Source organism: Ranitomeya imitator, chromosome 4 (genome assembly GCF_032444005.1).
Source record: "Ranitomeya imitator isolate aRanImi1 chromosome 4, aRanImi1.pri, whole genome shotgun sequence".
NCBI lineage: Eukaryota > Metazoa > Chordata > Amphibia > Anura > Dendrobatidae > Ranitomeya > Ranitomeya imitator.
The window spans coordinates 172729417-172747232 of NC_091285.1; the positions used below are offsets into that span (position 1 = coordinate 172729417).

General features: G+C 41.4%; 1 protein-coding gene across 2 annotated transcripts in view; it reads right to left on the reverse strand.

Annotated features, from left to right (window-relative positions):
- Positions 1 to 5301: 5301 nt before the first annotated feature.
- Positions 5302 to 17816, reverse strand: part of CREBRF (CREB3 regulatory factor) — a 56462-nt gene continuing 43947 nt past the window's right edge. Inside the window, exons 6-9 of one of the 2 annotated variants that reach the window (XM_069764096.1) lie at positions 17501 to 17690; positions 15958 to 16031; positions 15729 to 15851; positions 5302 to 6595 (exon numbers count right to left, since the gene is read on the reverse strand). In XM_069764096.1, the coding sequence (XP_069620197.1) occupies positions 6480 to 6595; positions 15729 to 15851; positions 15958 to 16031; positions 17501 to 17690 (503 nt within the window). In that variant the 3' untranslated portion in view covers positions 5302 to 6479. The remainder of the gene's footprint in view (positions 6596 to 15728; positions 15852 to 15957; positions 16032 to 17500; positions 17691 to 17816) is intronic. The other variant, XM_069764095.1, reaches the window with a different exon arrangement.

A 17816-nucleotide genomic window follows, 5' to 3' on the forward strand; every position in this document is an offset into this window, starting at 1 on the left:
CCTATCGCATACGGTGTTGCTTCTGCACCGTAAATCATGGTATCTGTTTACAGCCACCTATTTGTGTTACCACCCTGTTAATATGCAGAACAGGTCGTTTTAATGCCCACTGCCAGCAATGGAACATGATTGTTTGCATTGATAATGTGCTGGAATTTTTTTTGTCATAAAGTATCTGGTACTTTAATCTTGTGCAACAATTATCTGCACAATATGAAAGTGCACAATGTCTCTAGTCGTGGTGAAATCTTCATCAAATCATAAGAACAACTGCATTGTGTCTGGCCAGCTCTCTACCCCATCTTACCAATGACAAACTCTTATCCTGCATCTAGCAAGCTTGTCGCATCCTTAAGGGTATACGTTGGAAATCTGTAGCACAGTATATCTCCAAAATAAACAGGCTTCCTAAAGAAACACTTAAAAAAACAAAGTGCAGTAGTTGTTGGTATCAATATGTTAGGCGATGTTAGCCATCATTGCTGTAGTAAACAGATAACATGGCAACATGATTGAGGTCTCAGTCATTTAAATGTATCCTTCCTCACTATAGGTACATAAAAACATACATGCAAGATCATCATCTTGGTGAACCCCCTGGTCTAAGACCACCATTAATTTCCATAATGGAAAGAGTCTATGGCAACATACTGTCACCAATGTGGATGTCCATTTCTTTAAGTACAATCGTTCCAGAAGGATCATACATTCCGGGAACCATTGGTGTGTCACACCTGTATCTAAAACATTCAGAAAATCAAAAAATTGCTATGCTCTTTAAAAATGGATGTCCATATTGTATGCGTTCTAACCTATGCCTGCAAAACATGAACCCAGTTTAACGGCTTTGAACAGCGTTCTATTTTGAGTCTGTGTTATACACAGGTTTTCTAATACCCTCTTTTTCTGAGATCCAAACTTTTCAGAAAAAAATATAAAACTGGAAATAAGGCTCTGTTTTAACCAAATAAACCACGAAATACTCCTAATATTTAAGCCAAAAATGTTCTCAAAGTGGCCATACACCTTGGATTGCAGGCCAACTTCTAGAACGCTTTCCCCTTCCCCAATATATATGAATGCTCAAATGAGCATGAATGTGTTCTTGATGGCGATATTCAAATAAGTCAATGCCAGAAACTTATGGAAGCTTGATAACGGCCTTGAAATCAAAAGTAGGCATGCTGACAACAAACATGCCTAAATCATCTTTACCCCGAGATCTGCTATTCGGAGAAAGTTGCGGAATCCCATACTCAGATGGTTAGCCCGCTTTGGTTGAAATTGGTCTACTGTGTATGGTCACCGTTAAATTCTTACTGGTGCCAAAACCGAGCCAATTACGGTAGATGTAAAGCTGACCATTCACGTGACTGCTCACGGTTGAGCACTTAATTGGCTGTCAGTCATCTCTACCTTTTCCCCCATAAACATGAACTTTCGGCTCAGCCGAGATGTTCAAATGCTTACAAGAGGAGAGTGGAGAACGCTCATATGAAGAACAAAAAAAAAAAAAAATCAAGGGTTAAAATTCAAATTGCCCAACCCTTAGAATCAGAAGGCCTTCAAATACATCAATCTATAGTCCTAAAATGCCAATATTAGCGGGTTTAGACTACTTCAGTCTAATACTGGAGTCTTAAAAAGGAACTGTCACCAAATATTCCATGTTGTACTGAACATACAATATATATTTTTTATTTCATTTCATCCCTTCGTGGCAGTTATTAGCAATTACACTATTTATTTGTAAATTTAACAGATAGACTTAAACAAAAAGCTAAGTGGGTGTTATCAGACAGTTTTCACTGGGGGTGTGTACTTCTACCTCTATGAAGCTGTCCAATCACAGCAACACGCTAAAAAAGGAAAGAACACCACACCCCGGCCAAAGATCAGAGCAGATTTCTCAGTGTGTGAGATGTATGATAGACAGCCCTGATCTCCTGGTCTTACCGCCTGCATGACTAGGAAGCACAGTTGACCGACACCTTTCAGATGAGATCCATGTCAGGGGAGGTGCAGTGCAGCTGAGTTTAGTGGTCTCACATTACAAACGTTTATCAGCTTTCCTGATTACGGAGTGTGTGAGATGCAATCACACCCTGCTCAGATCTCACTACAGAGAGAGTAAAAGTCGAGCATAACAGACATAAAAGTGTGATGCGGACTCTGTGAGCTCTCATCTCCAGACAGGCAGTACAGCAGAGTGCTAACAAAGCTGATAGAAAGGTGTGTAATGTGAAACTGCCAAACTCAGCTGTGCTTCCCCTCCTCCCACAGGGACCTTTTCCTGAAAGGTGTTAAGTCATCTGTATTTTCGAATCATCCATGTGGTTAGACCATAAGATCAGGTCTGTCTGTCATACACTGAGAAACCTGCTCTGTGCTATGGTGGGAAGGTGTGGTCAGCATCATACAAAGAGAAGAAGTACATGCTCTCAGTGAAAACTGTCTGATAAGCGTTTTTAAGGCCGAGTGTTAATGCATTAAGTGCGAAATACTTTGAATGCTAAAATCCCAGCACAGGAGAAACCAAGCAAGAAAAAAAAAAGTTTATGTATTTCTTTATTCCGATCTGCAGCCAGTATTACATTGTGTGTGCAGTACTGCATGAAAAGAAATTGTGAAAGGTTCTCTTTTAAAGAGTAACAGACGTTTTAAAGATGTTCCCTTCTCATTCCCCATGTTCGGCCCTGTTAAAATAAGAAAGCTTATACTTGGCTACCGTGCAGGCGCAGTTCCAGCGGTGTTGGCACTCGCTCTCCTGGGGCTCACGTGAGGTTGTTACATCACGCGAGCCCTGTGCCCAATCAGCACCGGCTTCACGGTCCCTGCCTTCAGACGTATATATAATCAACAGGAAATTAGCGGCCAGCCGCAGCTCTCACTTCCTATTGAGTACTCATGCGTCCGAAAGCGGGAACAGTGAAGCCGCTGCTGATTGGGTACTGGAATCACGTGATGTAACAACCTCACATGAGCCCTAGTAGCGCGGACAAAACTGGAAGGCGCCAGCATGGGTGGGGAGTATAAGCTTTTTAATTTTCAGGGGGGGGGGGGCAAACACTCAGATTGAGAAGGAGCAGTTCGACTAGTGGACAACCGCTTTAATTTTTCTTTCATGAATCAATAGTACACAAAAATAATCAATTGTGTAAAATATTTGTAATACTTTCTTTGCCAAGACGGATAATGAATTCTCAAAATTCAGAATTTATGGGTATAATCTGTACTCAATGAATACATATTTTTACATTACCGAGATAGGAGATGAAATGCTACATAGACAGGAGGTGGTGGGAGGAAGCAAGAGCTCGGCCTCTATCACCTCTCTCCATAGAATCTCATCAGTAGCACCTGTCCTCGCATATCTCAGTAATGTCATAACGTGCCTTCACCGAATACAAAATTTACCTGGAAATTGAGAATTTCAAAATAATAAAGATCAGTCCAAGAGGAGAGCGAGACAGATCTCTAATCAGATATATTATAAAGCTGCTTATTTTTATGTGCACTACTGATTCATGAAATAAAAATTATAGTGATCGTCACGCTTTACGTTGTACGTGAAAAACAGTATACCAAGCTATGTGACATACATTCAGAGGGTGACTATACAATATAATTGTATATATCAAGGCTTTACGTCCCGCAAATATATCAGGAGGTTTCGCTGGAAGTCTTGTATAAAGAACCCAACACAGACCAAAAATATTGCTGTATAGAACAAAGACTCAAATCAAAGTGATTAACCGTATGAAGTCTACCTGAGTGACGACAGACCTGATCCTACGCAGTTTGCTATGGCTATAAGGCTAATGTCCAGCAGCACAAACACGTCCACACTGACCAAAAAGCTCATTCTAGCACGGCTCACAACTCCCAATTTACTGCGCACAAACCAAAGTGATGGAACTACGACCAACAATGTACCCCAATACTGAAGCCTAACCTACTGTACTGACACTAGTGCCGTCACATCATATACCATGCCTGCATTCTACATACCCGCTGTTCGGAAGGTAACTAAGAGTAAAGAAAACGTGACAAATATTTACCTATCACACAGACTGTTAGATAGTTAAGACTTCATTAAGACCACAAACAAAAATAAACCCCCAAATTTACAAAATATATAAGGCACATCTTAGGAAGCCATCTTGTTTTTTGGCATTACAACTACCACAGTACCATAGGACCTCATATAAATAAAAAAAAAAAAAAAGCATAATCTGCAACATTCATCATTTCACTTTTATGGCATATACTTCAAGAATTTCTAAGAAGACATTGGAACTGAATGCAACAAGGCTATAGATACATGTGTCGGAAATGGAAACTCAAGCGCTGCCTTTTGTGCTGAAGAGCAGAGATTGATCCAAGTGAAGAACTCCACCTATGAGCCAACAACAGACTGATCAGGACCGAGCCAGAACAGACATCCACTTCAACTCACTGGCTTCAAAATTATTGAGCCATTCCTTTGCCTCATTTTCTTTACCAGGAAAGGAGTATCACTACACTCCATGCATCTGCAGAAATACTACATGCAGGATAAAATAAAAACATATTCATAAACATGAAATAAATTCAAGTCCCTAACATCCAAAGAAGCAGTTCCTGCAGTACTAATACAAAAATATAAAATCTATTTTTTTTTTTACTTTTTTTCTTATTTTTTAACATCATAAACCTTTTTTTTTTTTTAGCTTTCAGATCATGCTCTGAAATGATCAAGAACATTAAGAAAAAAAAAAAAAATATTGGCAAATATAATATTTAAATTTCTGTCCCTCTTCTACCCTTCGGTCTGAAGATTAATATATTCAGGTGCATGTTACAATAGCAAAAATAGATATATTTATATATGTATAATATATATTTATTTGTTTTACAATGCCAATGGGCCTACCAGTTTCATACCACCTTGCTAGGATGGGAAATATTAAGATTCTGGAAGTTGAACTAGATCAATGAAATGTAGCAGCTCCGCCTATCCTCCAAAAATCGGAAAATTCTACTAATAAAACAAAGGAAAAAAAAAACAAAACTAAAAAACAACTAGTCTTTGTTTATCTACAATGGGAAAAAAAATCGGTCTCTTGAATGTAGACACAAGACTGTGAATGCACCCCCCAAATGTATATATTGATATTTGGAAAATTGGACCACTACAAAAAAAAAAAAAGAAAAAGAAAATTCACAGTTTGTTAAATTCCCTAGCTATCCCAGAATTCTGCTGACCTCTGTTATATATATATATATTTATACATAGTTATATTTTTTTGTTTTTACATTCATTACAGTATTTTATAAGCTGTGCAAATCTTTACTTTGACTGGCAGTCTGCCACCTCAATGTGTTTTTCTTTGGTACAAAACAAAAAGAAAACAATCAAAGTAATGTGCAATTTTTGTTTCTCTCTTTTCCAAGTTAAAAGTACCAAAGAGAAGAAAAAGAACAAATAAGGAAAAATAGTGCGGCTTATAGTTCAAGAGCCACTTTTTTTTTTTTTTTTTACTACCTTTTTGCATTTTTTTTTGCTTTTTTTTACTTTTTATGTATCTATTACAATTCACAGACTCTGTGGCACATATCTACATTTTTAACATGTTCCTATGTACATTCGGGGAAAAAAAAAAAAAAAAAAAAGGAAGTCACAAGGATTTTGTTTTTAAACATTGAAGCTTAACCCGATAAATATGCACCAAACTATGCATCTTAGGCCACTACACTACAAGGTTTAAAAGATCTTATAATGTTTTAAAGCATACAAAAATCCTTAACGGCTTTAAGCTGTAGAAGAGTCTTTTTCACTCCGCAAATAACAAGGCACAAAGATGAGTCTTTAAGATCAAAGTTCCACTTGCGACAAACTATCAGCCATCGCAATGTTATCTTATCCACAAATACACGTTATATATAAAGCCACTTTTTGACGTTTGCACTGCTACCGCATCATTTAGTGCAGTCTACCTGTGCAAGTTCTGCGTTCAGAGCAGGAATCATGTCTCTACCTCCCATTTCAGATAGTGGCTTGTTATCACTTGTGTCTGAAGCTTATTCCAGCTAATTTTGGCATTAGCTAAAAACTATGTGAATCTAAATAGAAAAAAAAAATAAAATCGGTTTCTGACTCTAAGACAAACACTACAAATACATTATATGTTGCTTATTTGTTTTTTTGCACATTTATATTGGATATATAAACTCCATGGCAATGATAGAATTGCTGCCAATAGTACTCTATGAACAAGTAGCCACGAACAACCAGACATGGTGATGACGCAGAGTTCCATGCAATGGGTATTCGCGCTCGTCAGCATGTCAGCTTGCTTATTCCACCCAACAAACCTGCTAAATAGAACCATAACAGATTATGAGAAGATATACATGCAAAATTGAAGAAGTTCTTAGTGCAGACTTGGGAGAAGACATGAGATGATGACGCATCAGCACTGGCTGTGAAGAGATGGTCACACCTTTGAAGTTGGTATGCGAAGTCCCACTAAGCCACCAGTGGGATCCCCATCTGAAGTTTTTTCCAAAACTTGATTTACAAACTCTGATGTCTGGCCTGCTACTGACGAACCTGAAAGAATCAAAAGAGAATAGGTTTATTAAAAAAATTAGGCTGAGTAAAATAAATGTGCTCTTAACCAGGGCTGTGGAGTCAGAGTCGGAGAGTAGGAGTCGGAGCCCATTTTCATGGAAATTGAGGAGTCGGAGGTTTGGCTTACCGACTCCACAGCCCTGCTCCTAACATCGCTGCTTAAAGGGAACAAGTCATCAGGAAATGCCCTATTATAAACAGACAAGATGGTGGCCCGATTCTAACGCATTGGGTATTCTAGAATATGATGCCCGCATAGTATATTGCACAGCCCGCGGACCATACTGCACAGCCCGCGGACCATACTGCACAGCCCGCGGACCATACTGCACAGCCCGCGGACCATACTGCACAGCCCGCGGACCATACTGCACAGCCCGCGGACCATACTGCACAGCCCGCGGACCATACTGCACAGCCCGCGGACCATACTGCACAGCCCGCGGACCATACTGCACAGCCCGCGGACCATACTGCACAGCCCGCGTAGCATACTGCACAGCCCGCGTAGCATACTGCACTGTAAATATATTTAACCCCTTAAGTGCCAAGCCACTTTGTAAGTTAATGACCAGGCCTTAATTTTGAAATCTGACCACTGTCAGTTTTATATGGTTATAACTCTGGAACGCTTCAATGGATCCGGAGACTGTTTTTTTGTGACATACTGTACTTTATGATGGTAGTAAAATTTCTTCAAAGTTACTTGTGTTTATTGCCCCCCAATAATGTAAAATTTGGCAAAACTTTTGAAGATTTCACAATTTTCAAACTTAATTTTTATGCCCCTAATTCAGAGTTATGTCACACAAAATAGTTAATAAATAACATTTCCCACATGTCTACTTTACAATTTTTGAAAAATTTTTCTTTTGTTAGGAAGTTATAAGGGATAAAAGTTGACCAGCGATTTCAGATTTTTCCAATAAAATTTACAAAACTTTTTTTTGTTTTTGGGTCTACCTCACATTTGAAGTGACTTTGGGGGCCTATATGACAGAAAATATCCAAAAGCGACACCATTCTAAAAACTCCACCCCTCAATGTGCTCAAAACCACATTCAAGAAGTTTATTAACCCTTCAGGTGCTTCACAACAACTGAAGCAATACAGAAGGAAAAATATTTGAATTTTTTGTTTTTTTACAAAAATCTTAAGACAATTTTTTTCGTTTTCTCAAGGGTATCAGAAGAAAATGAACCACAACATGTGTTGTGCAATTTCTCCCGATTACGCCAATACCCTATGTGTGGCGAAAGACCACTCTTTAGGTGCTCGGCAGGGCTCGGAAGGGAAAGAGCACCATTTGAGGTTTTGAATGTAAAATTGGCAGGAATCGAGAGCGGACACCATGTCGTGTTTGGAGAGCCCCTGATGTGCCTAAACAGTGGAAACCCCCCACAAGTGACACCATTTTGGAACCTACACCCCCCAAAGGACTTATCTAGATGTTTGTAGAGCACCCTGAACCTCCAAGTGCTTCATATAAGTTTAAAAAGTAGAGCCGTAAAAATTAAAAATCACATTTTTTTTCCCACAAAAAATATTTTAGCACCAATTTTTTTTATTTTAGCAAAGGTAGCAGTAGTTAATGAACCCCAAAAATTGTTGCACAATTTCTCCTGAGTTGGGTACACAGTAGAGCAATATTGGCTGGAATCGAGAGCGGACGCCATGTCGTGTTTGGAGAGCCCCTGATGTGCCTACACAGTGGAAACCCCCCACAAGTGACCCCATTTTGGAAACTAGACCCCTCACGGGACTTATCTAGATGTTTGGAGAGTGCCTTGATCCCCGAGGTGCTTCACATAAGTTTATAACGTTGAGCCGTGAAAATTAAGAATCACATTTTTTCCACAAAAATCATCTTTCAGCACCAAATGTTTTATTTTAAACAAAGGTAACAGGAGAAAATGGACCCCAAAGTTTCTTGTGTAATTTCTCCTGAGTGTGCCAATACCCCATGTGCGGGTGAAAACTACTTTTAAGGCACAGTGCAAAGCTCAAAAGGGAAGGCGTGTCATATTAAAGTGCAGATTTTACTATTATGGTTTGAGGGTGCCATGACTCAGAGGGAGATCCCCCGAGGAGCCAGAATAGCTTGACTCCTCATAAGTGACCCTATTTTACGAACTACACCTCTTGTTGAATTAATCTAGGGGAGGGGCAGTGATCATTTTGACACCGTTGGGTCAAGGAATTTTATACTATTGGGCAGTGAAGAAAAATAATTACATTTTTACCACATAAGTTTTGTTTGAGCCCCAGATTTTACATTTTTGCACAATAATTGGGTAAAATTGGCACCAGAATTTGTCCCACAATTTCTGCTGACTATAGAAATACCCCATATGTGGCTGTACAGTACTGCTTAGCCATACAGAGTGTCTCGGTAGGGATGGAGCGCTATTTGCCTCCTGGAGCGCAGATTTTCCTAGAATAGTTTGCAGACTCCATATACAGAGCCCCTAAGTGCTAGAGAGCAGGATCCCCCCTCAAGTGACCCCATTTTGGAAATTATACCAATGCCAAATGTAAATGCTAAAGGTGTTTTATGCACACTGGGGCTCAGAAGGGTGGGGGGCATTTGGATTTGGGAGTGCAGAATTTGCTGAATTTCTTTTCGGGGGCAAGGAGCCATTTTGCTTTTCCAGAGCCTTTGTGCTACCAGTAACATGGAAGCCTCCTATATTTCCATTAACAGATGACGGACCTGAGTGGGGACTTGCTTTTTTTTTGTGGACCGAGTTGAAGCTTTTATTGGGTAGATTTTTCATAACGTTCGGGATCACATTTATCTGGCACTCTACACTGAGCACTTACTTTGGGGTTTCCATTAAACCCCAGAGGGATCCAATCACTATAATGAGGCAGTGTTGTCCTTCCTTTCAGAGGTGCACAAAACTGTGGTGGACCGCATTTTTATGCACGCCTAAAAAGACGGACACCGCCGGATCACAGGCCCTTTGGCGTTCACAGTGCTTCCATCTGCCTCATTATAGGGAAACTTCTGCCGGCGGTTCTGTCTGAATCACATATTTCAGAGATTTACACGGAAACCCTGGTGTAAGTGCTCAGTGGAGAGCGCAGGATAAATGTGCGCTGAGCCTTACTGAGATCTTTGAGAGGCAGAATTAAAAAATCCACTGCAGGAGAAGAATTGGTTTTATTTATTTTTTACGCCGTTCCTCGTGCGGTATAAGCGATTGGGCGACTTTATTCTTCAGGTCGGTACGATTACAGCAATGCCAGATTCATATCCTTTTTTATGTTTAGCTGCTGTCACACATTAAAGACGCTTTTTTTTTTGCAGGAAGTAGTTTTTGCAGCACCATATTTTAAGAGCTATGATTTTTCCATATTTTGGCTTACAAAGTCATGTGAGGGCTTGTTTTTTTTGCGGGACAAGTTGACTTTTTTAGTGATACCATTGTCGGGCACATGACATTTTTTGATCGCTTTCTAGTCCGATTTTTGTGGAGGTATAATGAACAAAAACCAGCAATTCAGGATTTTTTTTTCTCAGCTCTGCGTGTGGTAAAATTGATAAGGCTGCTTTATTCTTTAGGCCAATACGATTACAACGATGCCACATTTATATAGTTTTTTTTATGTTTTGGTGCTTTTACACAAAAACTTGTATAAAAAATAATTTTTGCATTGCTTTATTTTGAGAGCTATAACATTTTTCCGCTGATGGAGCTGTATGGTGGCTTGTTTTTTGCGGGACAAGATGGTATTTTCAGTGATAATATTTTTATGTACATTTGCCTTTTTGATCTCTTTTTTTTCCAAGTGGTATGATTATCAAGCATAGTTTGCTACTTTTTTTTGTGTGTTTTTTACAGCATTCACTGAAGGGCTTAACTAGCATGACACTTTTATAGATCAGATTGTTCCGGATGTGGCAATACCAAACGTGTACTTTTGCTTATTTAATTTTTTTTTACATAAAAATGTGTATTTATTAGTTGATTTATTATTTAATTTTTTTTCCTTTAAAAAAAAAAAAAAAAAAAAAAAAAAAAGCTTCCTTTTTTACCTTGTCCCTTTATGGGACTTTCACTTTTTTCACTTTGATTGCAGGTATAAGGCACTGCAGTACACTTTTATTGCACTGCATTATACCTATACTGAAAGCTTCTGACACCATGCTGTGAGCATGGTCTTAGAAGCTTTCTATAGCTTGGTGACTTGAGGGTAACCATGGCAATGATCGGGACGTCGCAGGGACACCGATCTGATGGCAGAGGGAGCTCCAGTCCCTCAGCCTGCCTCCTGAATGCTGCGATTGCACTTGATCACAACATTTAGGGGTTTAACAGCCGGGGTGGTGCGGACTTCGCTCCTGGCTGTTAGTGCAGACTCTCGGCCACTGGCAGAGCTGGGCTGCTGCACTGATTGGGCAGGAAATGCTGATATTTCAGCATCTCCCGCGCGATCATGCTGTGATCAGTCAGTCAGACTGATTGACCAATCACAACGATCTGGGTGCGGGGACCGACAGCATGAGTGCCCGCATCTATTCCCGTGCCTTCCAGCTGCCACAGATAGCGGTCGGCACTGAACTGTCACTACGTGTTTACACGGAGTGACAGTTTAAATGCATGATGGGCATAGCCCGTCCTGGTGTGGGAACTGACACCCGGCCATGACAGGCTATGCCCGTCATTGAACGTTAAGGGGTTAAAGATCTTTGATATATTTTTGTATTTTCCATATCACCATCTTTATTATAAAAACACACATCTTGCCATTCTCACACTGATCACTAGGCTTAATACATGGCTAGAGATTAGTGATGAGCGAACGTGCTCGCATTATGTCTTATCCAGGCATGCTCGAGTCCCTGTGGCTGCATGATTTGTGGCTGCTAGGGAATCCCCACATGTGCTCAGGCTGCCTAACAAACAGGAAATCCCAACATGCATTTCAGACTGTCTAACAGCTGCAAATTATGCAGCCGCAGGGACTCTAATATAATGTACGAGCACGCCCAGATGCTAGGATAAGAAGTAATCCGAGCATGTTCGCTCATCACTAGTAGAGATCACTTTTCAGCAGCCATTATAATATTTTATTTCTTTATTATGCTTTGCTTATGAAGTGCTATCATATTCCACATCGCTTTGCAGACATTATTGGCACTGTCCCCAATGGGGGACACAATCTAAATTCCCTATCAGTATGTCTTTGGAGTTTGGGAGGAAACCGGAGAATTCTGAGAAATCCCACGCAAACACGGGGAGAACATACATACATACATACATACATACATACATGTTGTCCTTGGTGGGGTTATAATTTAGGAAGTCGGCCCTAGTTTAACAAGTGGCAATCATCATGAATGTGCGAACTGTATACTAATGGGCAATGGTTACTACAAATTGGTTGTCCCCGAGTCATTTGCATTATTGCCGGCAGCATATCTTCATTTACATGAACAGATGTGCTGCCTTACATCCCCCCCCCCTCCCAAGTCTTCTCTCTCTCCCACCCTCTATTCATTATCACCTGCTCTACCCCACATTCAATACATCATTTACTCTCCCCACCCTCAAAATTCATTATTTGTTCTCCTCCCTGATCATTTGCTCTCCCCACCTTCAATTCATCATTTGCTCTCCCCACCCCCAATTAAATTGATGTCCCCTGTCCCTCATACTGAATTCATCATTTGCAGTCCCCCGTCTCCTCCCCCACTTCATCATTTGCAGTCGCCCGCACTTTAATTTGAAGTCACCATACTTCATCCATTGCAGTCCCCTATCACCCCCTCACTTCATCTGCAGTGCCCCTTCATGATTTGCAGCCTCCTATCCCCCTTTCATTTCATATGTGCAGTCTCCCCTCAGACACACTTCATCATGTGCAGTCCCATACAATGCTGCACGTCCAAAACACTGAGGAGCCGCAGTCACACGGAGCAGGGGCCTCCACACGAACAGCTCTGATCTCACCCCACACTCTCCTCTCACAGATTTACCACACGCACCAAAACTCCACCAAACCCTCCTGGAATCTCACTGGAATTCGGGAACCAGAAATCTGCTGTTGGCCGATACCAGAGAACACGAGCTGCACACAACCAGGATGGAGCTGAAGGACCTGTGGTGACGTCATAGCGCACAGCACTTGGGACCCGATGAGTAGAAGCACAGGAGCGGGGCCCCGGACCTGTGGGCCGGCCCATTCTGCACTGTTGCTAACCGGACCCCATACAGCAGTAAGGGCAGAAATGCCCTGATGGTGGCCCTGGCTGCCAACAACTGATTTTATGCTTGTATAAAAGATGCAAAAGAACACTGAACTCTAAGCACTTTTACAAGGATAATCATCAGAATCAGACATTCCTATTAAGGTTCATTCCACCGATCACCCCTAGGTGAAAAAGCCTTTAGAGATAAATGTCATCACAACATCCTCGCTGCTCAAAGTTGTCGCCTAATGTCAGAGAAAAAATGTGAATCAGTACCTTTCCAATAACAAAACTCATACCTAATGTCCTAGGTATACATGTCTGCTGATATGAAAATGCTATTTAGGTTGGAGTCTGGTAATCTTTATCAGTCATGAATCAAAGTGCAATTCATATCTGCAGAAATTGAACTTATAAATGGAGATTGAACAATAATTACCGTGTACTCTACAATGCTGTTAACATTCTCATACAGGTTCCTTTTTTCCAGCAGTCACACCTTTCTGAATTTCTATTTTCAGTTTTCCCAATCCCTCCTCCCACATTACCCAGTGAGTGAGAAAGACATATATTTCCTACTAGATGGTGATTCTAACACATCGGGTATTCTAGAATATGCATGTCCACGTAGTATATTGCCCAGCCACGTAGTATATTGCCCAACCACATAGTATATTGCCCAACCACATAGTATATTGCCCAGCCACATAGTATATTGCCCAGCCACATAGTATATTGCCCAGCCACATAGTATATTGCCCAGCCACGTAATATATATTGCCCAGCCACGTAGTATATTGCCCAGCCATAGTATATTGCCCAGCCACGTAGTATATTGCCCAGCCACGTAGTATATATTGCCCAGCCACATAGTATATTGCCCAGCCATAGTATATTGCCCAGCCACGTAGTATATTGCCCAGCCACGTAGTATATTGCCCAGCCACGTAGTATATTGCCCAGCCACATAGTATATTGCCCAGCCACGTAATATATATTGCCCAGCCACGTAGTATATTGCCCAGCCACGCAGTATATTGCCCAGCCACGTAGTATATTGCCCAGCCACGTAGTATATTGCCCAGCCACGTAGTATATTGCCCAGCCACGCAGTATATTGCCCAGCCACGTAGTATATTGCCCAGACACGTAGGTACATAATACAGCCCATGCAGTATTTAGCAGTGTGTGCACCATATCCCTGTTAAAAAAAAATAATTAAAATAAAAAAGAGTTATATACTCACCCCTGGGATCCAGCGAAGCTGTGTGATGCGGCCGACATCTTCCGTTCCCAGGATGCATTGCGAAATTACCCAGATGACTTAGCGGTCTCGCGAGACCGCCAAGTCTTCTGGGTAAGTTTGCAATGCATCTCTGGGAACGGAAGATGGTGGCCGGCACAAGCGCATCGTCAGACTACGGAAGGTGAGAATAGCAGGTTTTTTGTTTTTTTATTATTTTAAACATTAGATTTTTTTACTATTGATGCTGCATAGGCAGCATCAATAGTAAAAACTTGGTCACACAGGGTTAATAGCAGCGGTTACGGAGAGCGTTACCCGCGGCATAACGCAGTCCGTTACCGCTGGTATTAACCCTGTGTGAGCAGTGACCGGAGGGGAGTATGGAGCGGGTGCTGACTGCGGGGAGTATGGAGCGGGCGCCGAAGACACTGACTGCACCGCGGGGAGTATAGAGCGGGCCGGGGACACTGACTGTGGGGAGGAAGGAGCGGCCATTTTCTTCCGGTCTGTGCCCATCGCTGATTGGTAGCGGCAAAACAGCCACGACCAATCAGCGACTTGGATTTCTAGGACAGACAGAGGCCGCGACCAATGAATATCCGTGACAGACAGACAGACGGAAGTGACCCTTAGACAATTATATAGTAGATTAGAGGTTTGGTACAAAATGGCAGCAGGCCACTAAAGTGGACCATAACCTCCAAAATATTTTGGATGGGACTAGTGATGAATGAATGTTCTCTGATAAGGTGCTATCCAAGCATGCTCATGTGCTAACCGAGTGTCTTTAAGCATGCTCGAGAAATATGTTTGACAATATGTATGAAGACATTTAGTTAGCACAGGAGCATGCTCGGATATCACCTTATCAAAGGACGTCCACTCATCACTAGATGGGACAATTCAAAACAAAAACTGTGCTACCTCCGATGCGACTCCTGCTGCCAATACTAAAGGCCCACACACATTGAATAACTGTTGGGCAAACAATTGTTTGCCCGGCAACCATGTCTCCTGACTCACCAATATGCAAACATTTCTGTTCGCTATGAGAGCACTGCTGCCAAAGGCTACTTTCACACTTGCGTTTTTCAGCTTCCGTCACAATCCATCGTTTTTTAACAATGCAGAAATTTGCAGGATCCTGCATTTTCCCATAGACTTGTATTAGCGACGGATTGTGACGGATGTCCATCCGTCGCGTCCGTCCTGCACTGGATGCGTCGTGTTTTGGCGGACCGTCGGCACGAAAAAAACGTTCAATATAACGTTTTTTTGTACATCGGATCCACCATTTCCTACCGTGCATGCACAGCCGGAACTCCGGCCCCTCCTCCCCGGGGCTTAGAATGGGCAACGGATGCGTTGAAAAACTACATCCACTGCCCACGTTGCGTCGGACCCGTACCGATGCAAGTGTGAAAGTAGCCCAACTCCTCTGGAGGCGGCTTAGTCTCCAGGGAACAAAAGGATTGCCAGGGAAATTGAGCAGGCTGAATCCTTTTCTTCCCGAGCATTATCTGTACAGGGAGAGTCTGGAGGCTCCCATACACAACATGCGGGTTCAGCCGGCTTTAGTCTAGTCTGTATGGGAGCCTTTAGGGTGTGAGGCTACAGACAATGGATGGCATAATCTACTATAATCTGAAATGCAAAAACACACATACCTAGTGTATCCTTGATCAGATTATCCAGTTTTTGTTCCATGCTTGCTGACCACTCCTCCCATGGAATCTGCATACGAGTCATGATCTCTTGCTTGATTGAATTGATCACAAACAGCAAATTATCTGTAAAAAATATATTAAAATTACATACATGATATACCGTACGTACAGTTCTCAACACCAGCCGAGCGGTCATACAGAATGTCATATGCACTTATTAAGAGCTTACCGTATTCGGTGTTCAGGCCCCACAGCTTCACTTTATTAGCTTCATATTGTGCCTTTTTCTTTAGCCGACAAGCTCTGCAATTGAAGACGTAGCAGAATCACAAACGATCTACACACTTTTAAATTATTCAAGGGATGTTAAAAATGTCAGAAAACAACATTGGTACATAGTGCAGATACTGGAGGCAGATCCTTACACCAGGCACCTATAGGCAGGTTTCATAAGTAGAGATGCATGTACACGGCACAATTAATGGGATTAATTCATTACTATGAATGCTCACTTTCGATAATCGTGCAGTGTAAACAGGCTACCTATCACCAAACAAACAAGCAAAACACTCATTCGTTGAGCGAAATGACCTTTTGGTTTGCTTCAGAACCACACAGTCACACTTGGAACATCATTGTACAGTTTGTCTTATTCCAATGCCAATTTACAGCCTGCATCACAGTCACAATACTGGTGGTTATCACTGGAAACCGTCATCTACCTTGCCAGGCCCACACCCTCAGCAGATCTCATTACAGTGCAGCCATTTGGCCAGAGAACCCATCACATCAACATGACAAACGTCTTCCCATTACAGCATGATGTCCAATTGTATACATATAATTTCACCCAGGTAATAGCTTCAACGTGTCAAAAAGCCTGAACGGCCCTTCCTGATTTTATGAAATTACACAATTAAGTCACCGTGATTAAGATTGGCCTTTTCTAAATAGGAGTAATCAGAGAAAACAATGCATCGACATAATAAAAATAAAAAAACTGCTAAAAGATTTGTAGCTGTGGAGCCCGTAGAAATACTCCACTCAACATTGAAACTGATGATAGCCAGAGATTGGTCTGGAAACCATGTGGGTAACACCACAAGAGGCCTTCATGACGGAATATGAAAGCATCCCAGTAACCAGTTTTCACGACAACACTAGATGGCATGGTGCTTGTGATAGTGACAAGAAGGCCTATGTGGGCTAAATGTGTTTTCACGGCCTACAGCCTCTCCAGACCATCCCCCATTATGCACAAATAGGCCCACATTGGTCAGCAATTACAAAGGGAGCTGCCAGCAGAGGACTTTGATGATTTGTGTGGTCAAGTGCATCCAACGTGGCAGAATGTTCCTCTGAAAAGCATTAATAATAAGTGTGTATTTCTGCACATGATGCTCAGTAAGAGGTTATGAAAACTTTATTTTTTCCATTTTTCATCACTTGCATATCATTATGTCTATTGATCCTGTGATTTCCACAGCATGACTTTTCCATTTTGGTGTTGCAATTTTAATATTGTGTGGTGTATAAATACATCTACAAGTCATGCTCCCCTGTTTTTACAAAACGAATAGTATGGAGATTGAAACTCCACATGCTCGAACATAAATGTGTTTCCACCTCTGATAATGACTACAGATCTTCCTTTTGGTCTTCAAAATTAATCGTTAGCATTTATATTGCCTTTACTGCTGGTTTCTTATGCTTTCCTATATAAATCAAAAGTAAGATCTTAGTCAGTCACCATATAATATGGGATGAGTTACCTGGAAGCCAGTTTGTTTTTTTCTTTTCGAGAGCGTGGCCTGGCAGTTACGGGAAGCTCAGATACAGGCGTCAGGTCACTGATCACCTTGTTCAGTTTACGCAACTCCCCTCCAATCTGTAGAAGCTTTTTGGGGTTGGGAGTCAAGTCTTCCACATCAGTTCTGCGAGACTTCTTTACGGTGTATTTGCCTGTCCGCAAAATATTTAAGGTGTAATTGTAGTAGTTCACTTATCAGTGAATATATTACCATACAAATTGTCCATGTAATCTTTTAGCATTTGTTCTCATTTACATACTCGTATAGACCATCAATG